General features: G+C 45.1%; 1 protein-coding gene across 2 annotated transcripts in view; it reads right to left on the bottom strand.

Annotated features, from left to right (window-relative positions):
* The window catches only part of THSD7B (thrombospondin type 1 domain containing 7B), a 925167-nt gene that overhangs the window by 20920 nt on the left and 889696 nt on the right, over positions 1 to 14551 (bottom strand). For both annotated transcript variants that reach the window (XM_082260936.1, XM_082260935.1), the window contains exon 25: positions 13753 to 13848. In XM_082260936.1, the coding sequence (XP_082117062.1) occupies positions 13753 to 13848 (96 nt within the window). The remainder of the gene's footprint in view (positions 1 to 13752; positions 13849 to 14551) is intronic.

Below are 14551 nucleotides of genomic sequence, written 5' to 3'. Positions count from 1 at the left end.
GCTGTGCACAAACGCATCCCCATCCAACCTGATGGATCTTGAGAGGTCCTGCAAAGAAGAATGCGAGAAACTTCCCAAAAATAGGTGTGCCAAGCTTGTAGCATTTTACTCAAAAAGACTTGAGGCTGTAATTGGTGCCAAAGGTGCTTCAACAAAGTATTGAGCAAAGGCTGTGAATACTTATGTACATGGGATTTTTTTTAAATTTGCAAAGATTTCAAACAAACCTCTTTCATGTCGTCATTATGGGATATTGTTTGTAGAATTTTGAGGAAAATAATGAATTTATTCAATTTTGGAATAAGGCTGTAACATAACACAATGTGGAAAAAGTAAAACACTGGGAATACGTTCTGGATGCCATGTATATAACATATAAGAGTTGTGCTTCCTGAACATTACATATCAACAGAAAATCGTATTTTTGCATCAAAACCTTGTACCACTTGAATATCTTTTGTAAAACTTTAGACATCATTAGAACTCTGACCGCTTTCTGATCTTTTGTTTGTAAGATGTCCACAGACCACCTTGTATGAGCAGATCTCGAAAACGTTTCAAGCCAACCTGTCAACCTTTATGTGCTTTTAAAAGTGAGAGTTCCCCATGTGGTGGCTGCGATCACCTTTATCCACCAGAAAAGTCTCCTCTTATTCTGGGCACACTGCCACTAAGTGCTTCAGCTTTAAATAAACTTGTCAGAAACCTGGACAATGCATGCTGAGCAGACAAGGAAAATGCATAATCAGGCTAGTTTTAGTGAAAACCGCATGTCAGAATGGTCAGATAATCCCAAGATATAAGCAGCTGAAGTTATTTATAAATATTAAATTTCCCTGCAAAAGTCATGCTTGGCCCCGCCCTCTTCTACTCCTTAGTAGCCTCCTGATTGCTCAAAGATTATCTATATCAATTAAAGGGCCAATAGGAGAGGACGTTATAAAACGTCAAGTATTCTAGTATAGTAAACGCAATAAATTAAATCACTCTTCTGATGTTACACAATAAGCTAAATTAGATTTCTAGTAAAGTAACAATATCTTTAATTAGTCATAATAATAATTATAAGTAAATAAATACAGTAATCCCCCGCTCCATCGCGGTTCAGTTTTTGCGGTCCCGGTATATTGCGTTTTTTTTTTTTGTAATGTTATTTTACTATATAAATCATTAATAAATTAAATATTTTTGTGTTTTCCATAGCTCTTGCTCTGTCTCTCAGTATCTTTTATGTGTTTAAATGAGTTTCTATTGTTTTAAAAGTGTGTTTAAAGACCTTAAAATGCTTTTACACGTACAGTGACAGTAAAAATAACATGCCTACAATGCATTTTAATAGGGTTTCTCTATTTCGCGGATTTTCACTTTTCGCGGCTGGGTCCGGAACGTAACTCCCGCAATGGAGGGGGGTTTACTGTACACTATAATAGAAAGCTAGAGAAACTCCTACAGAAACTCGGCATTGATCCACCAAATTAATTAACATCTTATATCAGGTGAGGGTGTACCACTCAATGCACATAATTAAATATTCCCAAGTTCCATATATAAGTACACTATATTTTCAAAAGTATTGGGACGCCTGCCTTTACACACACATGAACTTTAATGGCATCCCAGTCTTAGTCCGTAGGGTTCAATATTGAGTTGGCCCACCCTTTGCAGCTATAACAGCTTCAACTCTTCTGGGAAGGCTGTCCACAAGGTTTGACTATTCTTTCAGAAGTGCATTTGTGAGGTCAGGCACTGATGTGGATAAGAAGGCCTGGCTTGCAGTCTGCGCTCTAATTAATCCCAAAGGTGGTGTTCTGTCGGGTTGAGGTTAGGACTCTGTACAGGCCAGTCAAGTTCCCTGTCTTTATGGACCTTTCTTTGTACACTGGTCCAAATCATTTGGTGGAGGGGGGATTATGATGTGGGGTTGTTTTTCAGGGGTTGGGCATGGCCCCGTAGTTCCATTGAAGGGAACTCTTAAGACATCAGCATACCAAGACACTTTAGACAATTTCATGCTCCCAACTTTGCGGGAACAGTTTGGGGATGGCCCCTTCCCTGTGCAACATTACTGCACTGTAGTGCCAGGGTAGAGATGTTAAAGATGATGTCATATGTAGAAGACAGATGGTGACGAAGGCCCCTACCTATGTTCAATAATGGTTGCTCCAGTCTGACATAGATGGTCTGTTTTAACTTTTTCGCTAACAGAAGGCTTTTTACGTTTTTTGCACATGTTCAAAAAAATCATTTTAGGCTTAAATATTATACGAAACCCCCCCAATATGATATCAATTCTGAAAACAGAAACCCAAGAAAATAAAATAGTGATAGTTCCAATTTTTTATGTCACACAATATTTATGTCACACGATACTACCACTAAAGTGAATTTTAGGACAAACACACCACATTTTTGGTAAAATATAAAAGATGAGGTTGCACCGAGTAAATAGATAACCAACATGTCAAACCTTAAATGTGCGTGTGCCTGTGAAATGGCATTTTCAGTACCCTATATTTTCTATAGGGACGCTTCAAAAGCCCCCTATAGGTATCAGTTTAGTGTTATGGAAGAGGTCTAATGCGCAAATGATTGCTCTCACTCCGGCGTGCGTGTGTATCGAAATCAACGTTTTCACGCGTGGGCATGCGTTTACAATCGTATGTGTGTATATGTAGGGGTGGGGGGTCTCAAATGTTTTGTGGGGGGGTTGTATTTGGGTCTAATTATTTTTTTTTTTTGCTATTACTTTTTTTTTAATCCTTATGTGATGTTAATAAGACTGGTGAGTATCGTTGCGACTGGTGAGCAGGCGCGGGCTGGGCCGGGGGGCAAGGTGGCAATTTCCCCCTGGGCCGATCTGATACCCCTCAGAAAAGGCCGCTCAGTATCTTGTGTCAGTCGGTAGTCTCGGTACTCGATTGAAAATGGGAGGCGCTCAGGCACTTACACAGTCACACGCAGCGCTGACACTGTCTGTCACTTCCTGGAAGTTCCGTCGACTGCCCTGCCCTGGAGACCTGGTTGCTAGATCACCGCTTAGCATCTAGCAACCAGTGACGTCACGGTCTCCAGAGCAGAGAGGAGGACCCATCCAAAGCGCCGCGGTCAGCCGTCCTCCGTGACGATTACTGGCCCCAGCCACTCGGCCCCACCCACCTCCGGCTCCTCCCTCCATCCATCAACGTGGGGCCGATGTAGAAGAGAGGGCTGGCCTGGCCTGGTAAACTTACGGCGGCAAATCGGCAATCCAGATTTAAAGTGAAGTTACCTGCTGGCTGCTGCGGTGGACACAGTGTCTGTGAGGACGTGGTCAGGACTCGGAGAAGAATTTCCAGTGAGTGACAAAAAAAAAAAAAAAAAAGTGTCATGTGATGTGTGGACAACATGTGGAGCATTTTTTCCCTGTACTTACCCCCTGGCACTGTATACAGCCTGTATATTGATGTCTAGCTGTTCCTGGCACTATATACCTGTCTCATACCTGTATTATACAGGTATGAGACAAGTATTTAGAGCCAGGAGCAGCTAGACATCAATATACAGGCTGTATACAGGCCAGTTAAAGAGGTTGTAAACCCTTTTTTTTTTTTTAACCCTGCAAGAGAAAGACATAATGAGCTAGTATGCGTCGCATGCTAGCTCATTATGAAATACTTACCTTAGAACGAGCCCCCGCCATGCCGCCCGCTTAGCTGGATGACGGGCGACATGTCCAGTCGCCCGTCTTCTGGGATCGCGGCATCCGGCCATCTGATTGGCCGGAGCCGCGGTGACGTCGCGCGGGAGCCAACGGTCACGGCACCGGACTCTGAAGGAACAGCACCAGCGGCCGTTCCTTCAGAGCGCATGCCCCAGTGACGTCACTGGCTGCATGTAAGGTAGATATCTCCTAAACGGTGCATGTTTAGGAGATATTTACAGTACCTATAGGTAAGCCTTAATATAGGCTTACCTATAGGTAAAAGTGTCAGAGGAGGGTTTACTTCCATCTTAAAAAGGAAGTAAAGACCCCCAAAAACCAAGAAAAAAAAAGCCCTGTAAAGAGAAAGGCATAATGAGCTAGTATGCATCGCATACTAGCTCATTGTGAAGTACTCACCTTAAAACGAAGCCCCCGCCGTGCCGCCACCTTAGCGACAGGACGGCGACATGTCCGGCCGTCCTGCTTCCGGGTTCGCGTTCTATGGCCATCTGATTGGTCGGAGGCGCGATTACATCACTCCCGCGCCTGCGGCGGGAGCCGCCGTTCACGTCACTGAGCTCTGAAGGAACGGCACGGGTGGCCGTTCCTTCAGCGCGCCTGCGCAGATGACATCATCGGCAGTATGCACTCTAAATATCTCCTAAACGGTGCAAGTTTGGGAGATATTTATAGCACCTATAGGTAAGCCTTAATATAGGCTTACCTATAGGTAAAAGTTTGTGAGGTGGGTTTACAACCTCTTTAAAGAGGAAGTAAACCCTCCTCTGACACTTGTATCTATAGGTGATCCTATGATAAGGCTTACCTATAGGTACTGTAAATATCTCCTAAACATGTACCGTTTAGGAGATATTTACCTGACATGCAGCCAGTGACGTCACTGGCGCATGCGCTCTGAAGGAACGGCCGCTGGTGCCGTTCCTTCAGAGTCCGGTGCCGTGACCGTCGGCTCCTGCGGCTCCGGCCAATCAGATGGCCGGATGCCGCGATCCCGGAAGACGGGTGACTGGACATGTCGCCCGTCATACAGGTAAGCGGGCAGCACGGCGGGGGCTCGTTCTAAGGTATTTCATAATGAGCTAGTATGCAATGCATACTAGCTCATTATGGGTTTCTCTTTCAGGTTGCAGCAAAAAAAAAAAAAAAATAGTTTCATGGGTTTACAACCTCTTTAAAGGTATTGGGTCCCTGAGGTCCCCTAGGGCTCCCCCTTGTGTCATGGGAGCGTAAGCTGGCCGCAAAGGAGGAGGTCACATGTGTAGATCTCTGCCAGGGTTCATGCTGGGACTTGCAGTCCTTTGCTTTTGGGGATGTAATCCCCCCAAAAGTGAAGGACTACAGGTCCTAGCATAAGCCCCTCAGAGCTCAGCATGTGTCACCCACCCCCGATCCCCCAACTAGTGAAGGACTACAGGACCCACTCATCCAGCTTAACCACTTCCAGACCGCCCACCACATATATAGTGTGGCAGGGCGGCCTGGCTGTGCAAAATCACATACCGATGCGTGATTTTGTGCACGGGTTCTAGGGGACGCGACACAGCGGGAGCCAATTAGCAGGTCACCTGCGATCATGCAGGAGAATGACAGAATGGCGGTCTGCCTTTGTAAACAAGGCAGACGGCTGTTCTGTCACAGGAAGATGGAGATCTGTGTTTCAGCTGAGCTGAAACACAGATCTTTTTATTTTCTCTAGTACATCCATCCCCCACACAGTAAGAAAGCATTCCCTAGGAGCAAACTTAACCCCTTGATCACCCCTAGTGTTAACCCCTTTCCTGCCATTGTCATTTATACAGTAGCAGTGCATTTTTTAGCACTGATCACTGTATTAGTGTCACTGGTCCCCAAAAAGTGTCACTTTGTGTCAGATTTGTCCGTCGCAATGTCGCAGTCCCACTAAAAAGCTGGGCATGGATGGTGAGTTGATTCGGTAGTTCAACGGGCCACTTGACCGGACTTGCCCCCCAGGCTTAAGGCTGCCAGCCCTCCCCTGCTGGTGAGTATCTTGCAACTGGTGAGTATCTTTGCGTCTGTTGGATCTTTGCGACTGGTGAGTATCTTAGTGACTGGTTAGTATATTAGCGACTGGTGAGGACCCCAGGTTTAGTACCAGGGGAGACAGAGGTAGTGTAGGTAAGGAAGAGCAGGTCGTTAATATTATCCCCATAGAGTAGTGGGTAATAATGTCCGACAGGATTGCGGATGCCACTCAGTGCACTTCTTGCTGCATGTATGCGTTCCTTGATGAACCATTCGAGGGCGAATACTGCTGTGCAAGATGTGAGCGACTTGTTGCTCTGGTAGACCAGATCCTGGACCTACAGAACACAGTGGCAACACTGCGTGGCATCAACAACCTGGAAAGGAGCTTGGACATTACCTATCAGGCGCTGGCAGGGGCCAGCATAGAGGAGGGAGGAACAGAGGAGACGCAGGCAGCAGAGGTACGCAGCTGGGTGACTGTTAGGAATGTTAGTGGGAGGAGAGTCAGGGAGGCCAATCCTGAGTTGGTACACCCTAACAAATCTGCCGAGTTGCAGGTTGAGGGGGGATATCAGCTCAGGGGTGGCAGAGCTGGAGCATGCTCCCTCCCCCAGCTGCCAGGGGAGGGACGGCTCCAGGAAGAAGGGGGGCCGTAACTCAGGAAAGGTTAGAAAGGTTGTGGTAGTGGGGGACTCAATTATCAAGAGGACAGAGAGGGCAATCTGTAAAAAAGATCTCGTGAACCGAACAGTATGTTGTTTACCGGGCGCCCAAGTTCGGCACATCGCAGATCTGGCAGACAGATTGTTGTGTGGGGCTGGGGATGACCCAGCGGTCATGGTGCATGTGGGCACTAATGACAAAGTTAAAGGTAGGTGGAGGATCCTTAAGAACGATTTCAGGGACTTAGGTAATAGATTGAGAAAAAGGACCTCCAAGGTGCTTTTCTCTGAAATACTGCCTGTACCTCGAGCCACACAGGAGAGGCAGAAGGAGATTAGGGAACTTAACAAGGGGCTGAGGAATTGGTGTAGGAAGGAGGGGTTTGGGTTCCTGGAGAACTGGGCTGACTTCTCAGTCGGCTACCGGCTCTTTAGTAAGGATGGGCTGCACCTTAATGGGGACGGTACAGCTCTTTTGGGGAGAAAGATGGCCACCAAGTTGGAGGGGCTTTTAAACTAGGAGACGGGGGGGAGGGCTCAGAAGTAGAGTCAGTCAGGAGGGAGCAGAGGACAGAAGGCAGCTGTAGTGTCAGCAGCGACAGTAGGTCCACAATGTCAATTGGCAGGTCTGTGCGGGAAAATCTCAGACCAAACAGGAATAAACATAACCGCCAATTGCGCTTAACTTCCGTAAAACTAAGAGGGGTATATGCTAATGCCAGGAGCCTAGCTAATAAAATGGATGAGTTGGAAATGTTAGTACATGAGGAGGACATAGACCTTGTGGGAATAACAGAGACTTGGTTCGACCCCTCACATGACTGGCTGGCCAATATCCAAGGGTATTCAGTGTACCGGAAGGACAGGGTAGGAAAAAGAGGGGGAGGGGTATGTCTCTATGTCAAGAACAATATAAAGGTGATAGAAAGGAGTGACATTACGGATGGGATGAGCATGGATTTAGAATCTGTGTGGGTTGAACTCCATAGGGAAGGAGAAAAGGGGAAAGTAATTGTGTGGGTTTGCTATAGGCCACCTAACCAAGGGGAGGAGGTAGAGCTGGAATTTTTAGCACTAATGGGTAAAGTGGCAAAATTGGGATCAGTCATCATATTGGGGGACTTCAATTATCCCGACATTGACTGGGAAGAGGGGACTGCACACTCACAGAAGGCCCGTCTATTCACGGAAACCTTACTGGATAATTACATGTCACAGTTGGTGGATTCCCCTACCAGAGAAAACGCAGTCCTGGATCTATTGCTCACTAATGACCCAGACCTAATCTCGGAGGTAGGAGTCCAGGACAACCTGGGCTCTAGCGATCACAGGATGATCACATTTAGTGTAAATAACAATATAACAAGGCAAGTGGGGAACATAAGAACCCTAAACTTCAGAAGGGCAAACTTTCCAAAATTGTACTCATTGATGGAAAGGGTAAACTGGGACCAAACCCTGGGATCCCTGACCACAGAGGAAAAATGGGAATGCTTTAGGAACATATTAGGCAAAGGCATCTTGCAGTGCATTCCTATGGGAAATAAATTTAGAAGAGACAAAGCCAAACCTGGCTGGCTAAACTGTAGCGTCAAAAAACTTATTAGGGGAAAAAAATTGGCCTTCAAGAAGTATAAATCAGAGGGCACAGTATCGGCTTTCGAGCAATACAAGGAGGCAAATAAGAAAAGTAAACAAGAAATCAAGATGGCTAAAATCAACTTTGAGAGACAAATAGCAGAGGATAGTAAAAAAAAACCCAAAGAAATTCTTTAAATATATCAACAGCAAAAAAACTAGGGCAGAGCATATTGCACACATAATTAACAATGATGGGAGGATGGTTACAGAGGACACTGAAAAAGCAACCGTGCTGAATGCTTTTTTCTCGTCAGTCTTTACACAGGAAACGGAGGGGTACACTGACCATGACTGTATGGTTAGTAGTAATACACAGGACTTGCCACTATGGCAAACAGAGGGGGAAATCAGGGAAAGGCTGGATAAACTTAACACAAACAAATCACCAGGACCGGATGGCGTACATCCGAGAGTACTCAAGGAACTCAGTAAAGTTATATCGAGACCACTGTTCCTGATCTTTGCTGACAGTATTAGGACAGGAGATGTACCAGGGGATTGGAAGAAAGCTAACGTGATTCCAATATTCAAAAAGGGCCAGAGGCATATCCCGGGAAATTATAGGCCTGTCAGTTTGACATCGATAGTATGTAAACTTCTGGAGGGGATGATAAGGGACTATATCGTAGAGTTTGCTAAAGACAACAACATCATCAGCAGTAATCAGCACGGGTTTACAAATGGGCGTTCTTGTCAAACCAATCTATTAACATTCTACGAGGAGGTGAGCTGTGAGCTTAATAGGGGGAGACCAGTGGATGTGGTGTACTTGGATTTCGCTAAGGCATTTGATACAGTTCCCCACAAGCGCTTAATTTATAAAATAAGGTCTGCAGGTATCGATAGCAGGGTTTGCTCTTGGATACGGAACTGGCTTAAAAGGCGTGTCCAAAGGGTGGTAATAAACAGCGCATACTCAGACTGGTCTGAGGTGGTAAGCGGGGTCCCCCAAGGCTCAGTCTTGGGACCAACCTTGTTCAATTTATTCATAAACAACATTGAGGTCGGGATCAGTAGTTCGATATCAGTTTTTGCAGATGACACAAAATTGGGCAGGGCAATAACTTCACAACATGAAGCAGATATCCTACAGAATGACCTGGACAAAATTACAGAGTGGGCAACGACATGGCAAATGAGGTTTAACGTGGAGAAGTGTAAGGTTTTGCACTTGGGGACTAAAAACATAAAAACACAATACACGTTAGGAGGGGAGCCCTTGGGGGAATCAAAAATGGAGAAGGATCTGGGAGTCTTGGTTGATGATAGATTAGGAAACAGCATGCAATGTCAAGCGGCAGCTGCCAAAGCCAGCAGAACATTAGCAAGCATAAAGAAAGGGATGTATTCCAGAGATAAGACTATAATCCTTCCACTTTATAAAACTCTGGTCCGACCGCATCTGGAGTATTCCGTCCAGTTCTGGTCGCCAGTCCTCAGGAGGGATGTGTTGGAGCTGGAGAGAGTCCAGAGAAGGGCAACTAAACTAATTAGGGGATTAGAGGACCTTGACTATGAAGAGCGTCTACAATCGCTCGATTTATTCTCCCTGGAGAAGAGACGTCTGAGGGGGGACATGATAGCAATTTATAAATATCTTAATGGGGATCCCAGCTTAGAAAAAAAGCTGTTCATTCGAAGGGATTGCATGAGGACTCGAGGGCATACAATGCGATTAGAGGAGAAGCGTTTTAACCTCAGGCAACGTGGGGGGTTCTTTACTGTTAGGGCAACAAGATTGTGGAATTCTCTACCACAAGAGGTGGTTTCTGCGGGAAGTATGGTGGCTTTCAAAAGACTCTTAGACTTACATCTCAAGGATCAGAACATTCAGGGGTATGTGAGATGATTACAGCCACACACACCTACACAGGTTGAACTAGATGGACTATTGTCTTTATTCAACCTCACCTACTATGTAACATGCAGGGTCTAAAAGGCTCTTCTGAGTGTCTTTTCTGGGCTCCACTAAATGTTTTGCAATGCAGATCACATTGCAAAACATTGCTTCCCGGCTATGGTAGCTGGGGACAGTGAGAAGCTGACCAGGAAGTAACGTCACAGTCGTCGCTTTCCTAGTCACAGCAAGAAGGGTAGGAGAGCAGACATGCGTCTGCTCTTTCCCTTCCCTGACACCCGCCATGTCGGTCCCGGGCCCACAGATAGGTAATCGGACCCTGGAAAATATGGCGAGGGGGTCCTGGTACTCCGGGGGCGTGTGAGCAATCAGGTGGCTGCAGCCACTGGATTGATTGTGTGTGAACCCCCCCCCCCCCCCCCCGAGGACGGTACGACATACAGACCTAGAAGTGAATGGGTTAAGCCTCTTGCAAACTAGTTTCAAAAAGGTGCACTTCACTGTCCTCAAAAGAGATGTCCCTTTTCTTTAAGGTTTAGGAACAATGCTAAATCTTTACTTGTAGAATCTGCCCTCTTACGTTGTGTCATTTGTTTGGTGAGGGGATGCTTCGTGTTCCCCAAAATACAGATCTTTACATACTACATTGCATTGAATATTACCATAGACAACTTTATTGAATCCACCAAGACAAATGGATACAGCAAGTGTAAAAGTGGTGTGCTTCAGGAAAAGTTGGTGTAACCTGGAGAAGAGACGCCTGAGAGGGGACATGATAGCAATTTACAAGTACCTCAACGGTGATCAGAGCATAGAAAATTAACTATTCAGTCGCAAGGAATGTATGAGGGCACGAGGCCATACAATGCGATTAGAGGAGAAGTGTTTTAACCTCAGGCTACGCAGGGGGTTCTTTACAGTAAGGGCTACAAGACTGTGGAATTCTATACCACAAATGGTAGTAACTGTGGGGAGTATGGCTACTTTTAAAAGACTCTTGGACATTCATCTCAAGGATAAAACATTCAGGGGTATGGGAAATGATCACACCTACACAGGTTGAACTGGATGGACTATTGTCTTTATTCAACCTCAAATACTATGTAAGTATGTAACCTGTCCTGGGACCAAACGATTGGATGGCTGATGCATTTTGAAGGACAAGCTCCTGTGCTGTGAGGAAGGGGGCTTGTCCCCCGAAATGCATCAGCCATCCAATCATTTGGTCCCAGGTTGGGTTACACCGCCTTCTGCTGAAGCACACACGTTTTTTGCTTGCTGTTCCTAAACGCTTGCTAGTATCCGTTTTTCTTGATGGATTCAATACATTTGTCTAGGTTAATGCACAAGATGTTTGCGCCTTCCTTTGCATTTTTTGCAGTTTATTAACGATTTCCCAGTCTTATGAGGGCTGCACCACTAAGAGGCATTGTGGAGCGAAGCTTTGTGAAAAGAAAACCCTGGATCAAGCGCTGGAGTGTTTTTGGTGAATGAAATTGCACTGAATATACCAAGTTACTTTGCTTGTGCTTGGGAGCTGGGAGGTACAGGCTTCTGTCTTAAGCCCCGTACACACGTACCGATTGTCGGCCGTAAATATTCGGCCGACGACCGTTCGGCCGATTGTAGGCTTGTTAGTATGATGCTTCCGACAACCGACAGCGCATTTTCGGCCGAACAAAATCTGTCGTGCAGACTTTAAAATTTTTGTTGTCCATCACCAGAACGGCCGATTGTTCGCCAGTCAGTACAGAATTCGGCCGACAGACAGCAGATTAGCAAGACTGGGCATGCTCAGAAAAGAAAAAAAGACAAGGAAAGTTAACCATCACATGACATCACTTCTGCAGTCGGCTGTTGTTGGCCGACAAAATTCGTGTGCAGTCTTTTGCAGTTTTCAACAGACAAGACAGCCCTTGGACAAAAGACGGCTGATCGTTCGGCCGACGATCAGTACGTGTGTACGGGGCTTTAGTGTATTGCTGGACTCAAGCTACATAGAACATGACCTTGTGGATGTTTTGACAAAAGCCCAGACGGTAGCCACCAACTTTTCCAGCACTTTTGAAATGTCTGTGTTCTTTAGACTATGTATTTGTTGTCTCCATTTCAGCCCGATGTTGCAGAGTTTTAATAGCCCCCAGTTTGTATCCCAGTGGGTGGTGGGAGTCAAAAAGAAACTACAGGTCTGTTAATGGACAATAACATCTTCTTTTCCATGGTGATTGGACTAAGGCTGGGTGAATATACATACTGGGATATTTTCGGGACAATCATTAGAACTGAAGATATGGCTTAGATAAACTACAAATCATCTTCAACATTATAGGACAAGTCCAGCTGAATGTGATTACCTACTACTAGATGTACCATGACCTGGAATAATGAGAACCTTCACAAACTTCACAGACATTTTAGACAATCGTGCACTTCCAACCTTGTGGTTACAGTTTGGATAAGGCTCTTTTCTATTCCAGCATGACTGTGCCCCTGTGCAAAAAGTCAGCTCCATAAATGGTTTGATAAGTATAGTGTGGAGGAAGTTGAATGCTCTGAACAGAGTTCTGACCTCAACCAGACTGAACACCCTTAGAATTAACTTGAATGCCTACTGAAGCCCAAGTTATCTCACCCAACATCAGTTCCTGACCTTACAGTGGCTGTTGGCTTAATGGGCAAAGGCACTCTCCAAAATCATTTGGAAAGGTTTCCCAGAATAGTGGAGGCTTTTATACCCACAAAGTGGGGGGAAACTTCAAATTAACGAAGAAGTCTCTGACGTAACGCGTACGGGGGAGGAGCCTGCTCGGATTACGTTGTCTTCCTGGAAGTACTGAGAGAGCTGTATTTTGCTGTGGAAAGCCCGCACTGCTTATGTGCATCTAAATGTAAGAGCAATACCTTCTACTTATAAGGGAATAAAAAGCTTTTTAAACAGAGAGCATTAGATCTCCCCTTTTTTTTGTATACACCGGGTTCCTGTCTGTATGAATTGTTAGCTGGAGGCGGTGAAAGAAGGGACACCAGGCTGATATCCTTGTATCCCTAAACGTGTTTGGCTCTCAGGAGTCTAGTCCTAAGGTGAGCTGCTTACCTACACTTATCACTGGGAGCACTGGAGTGGAGCATGCAGCACTTTTTTGTGTGAACACAGATGAAGATTGATTGATTTTGGTTTTAATTTTTGTTCACTTTATATTTGGACTATTAATTTTACCGTTATCACATTGTCACTTTTATCACCCTTTTGGATTTATTATTGAGTTGATATTTGATTGACAGCTATTTAGACACGAATATAATTTTTCACTTGGCGCAGCAATATTGTTTATTAAATAAACTTTCTATTTCTATTTCTAACTCTAAATTAATGCCCATAGTTTTGGAATGTGATGTCCTAAAAAGTTGTATTAGGCCCCTTTCACACGGGCCGTCCGATCTGGTCCGCCTGTTTGTTTTTCAGCTGGGCCTGATCGGACCTTCCATTCTTTTCTAAGGCCAATCAGATGTAAATGGACTTGCATCTGTTTATGCCATACTACAAATGACCCGACCTGGCAAAAGCAAACCAAAGCATTTCCGATCCGTTGCCCGTTTTGGCCAGATCGGATCAGAGGGCAGTAGGGTGGAAACGGACAGGTGGTCTGTTTTACATACGACACCCATAGAGCAGAGCAGGCTGTGTTCGTGTCTGCTCCGCATACGAGGAGCAGACACGGATCTGTCATCCGGCCACTCAGCTCAGCGGGGGATTAAAACCGTATCTGGTCCCAGTGAAAGTGTGAAGCTCAGGTGTTCACAACCATTTGGCCATATAGTGTATGCCAGCTGTAAAATATTCAGCAAAATAATAAATTGCTGGTGTCTGTGAAAGGTGGAATAAAATGTTAATCGGTTCCCACCTGTGACATTTGTTCCATCGGATCGCTGACACCAAACCGTCCTCTTATTATCCTTCCAAGGACTCATTTTCCATATGTATCGGAAACACTTGCCTCCTGCAGGTAAGCACACAAACAACACCAGTTAAATAATCGCATTATTCCTCTGTGTATTAAACTCATTATACTCACAGCCTGCTTTAGCCAAGTCAGAATCTCTGCTGTAGGCAGCTAATTATACGTAATAGATGAGATTGGCACATTAAGTCTTGTGCGCAGTATTGCTGAAGCTGTGACATGAGAGGGAAAAGTGGGCAAAGAATATTGTGATTTTCTGGAAGCAAAATCTGCTTAGCTGTACTTCTAATGAGCGACCAGTTTCCTGGAATTATTATTAATCGAGTTACAGCGGCTGAATAAGTCTAATCTTTTCCAGCAGTTATTAGATATGAAATCTACACTGCCAACTTACGAATCTCAGCTTTGTGTGATCCTGCCAAATGCGACTGTGTCAAAAGTGGAGGAATAATTGTTGCTGGCATCTCGTAATATCTGTATGGTATTTAGTTTTAAATGCTCAGCAAGACACGTTAACCACTTAAGCCCCGGAAGATTTTACCCCCTTCCTGACCAGGGGGTATTTTGCGATTCGGCACTGCGTGACTTTATCGGACAATTGCGCGGTCGTGCAACGCTGTACCTAAACAAATTTGACGTCATTTTTTCCCCACAAATAGAGATTTCTTTTGGTGGTATTTGATCACCTGTGCGATTTTTTGATCATGCGCTATAATCAAAAAAAGAGCGACAATTTTGCAAA

The sequence above is a fragment of the Pelophylax lessonae genome (genome assembly GCF_965119305.1).
Source record: "Pelophylax lessonae genome assembly, chromosome: 6".
Lineage (NCBI taxonomy): Eukaryota > Metazoa > Chordata > Amphibia > Anura > Ranidae > Pelophylax > Pelophylax lessonae.
This window is presented reverse-complemented; position numbering and strand designations above follow the sequence as displayed.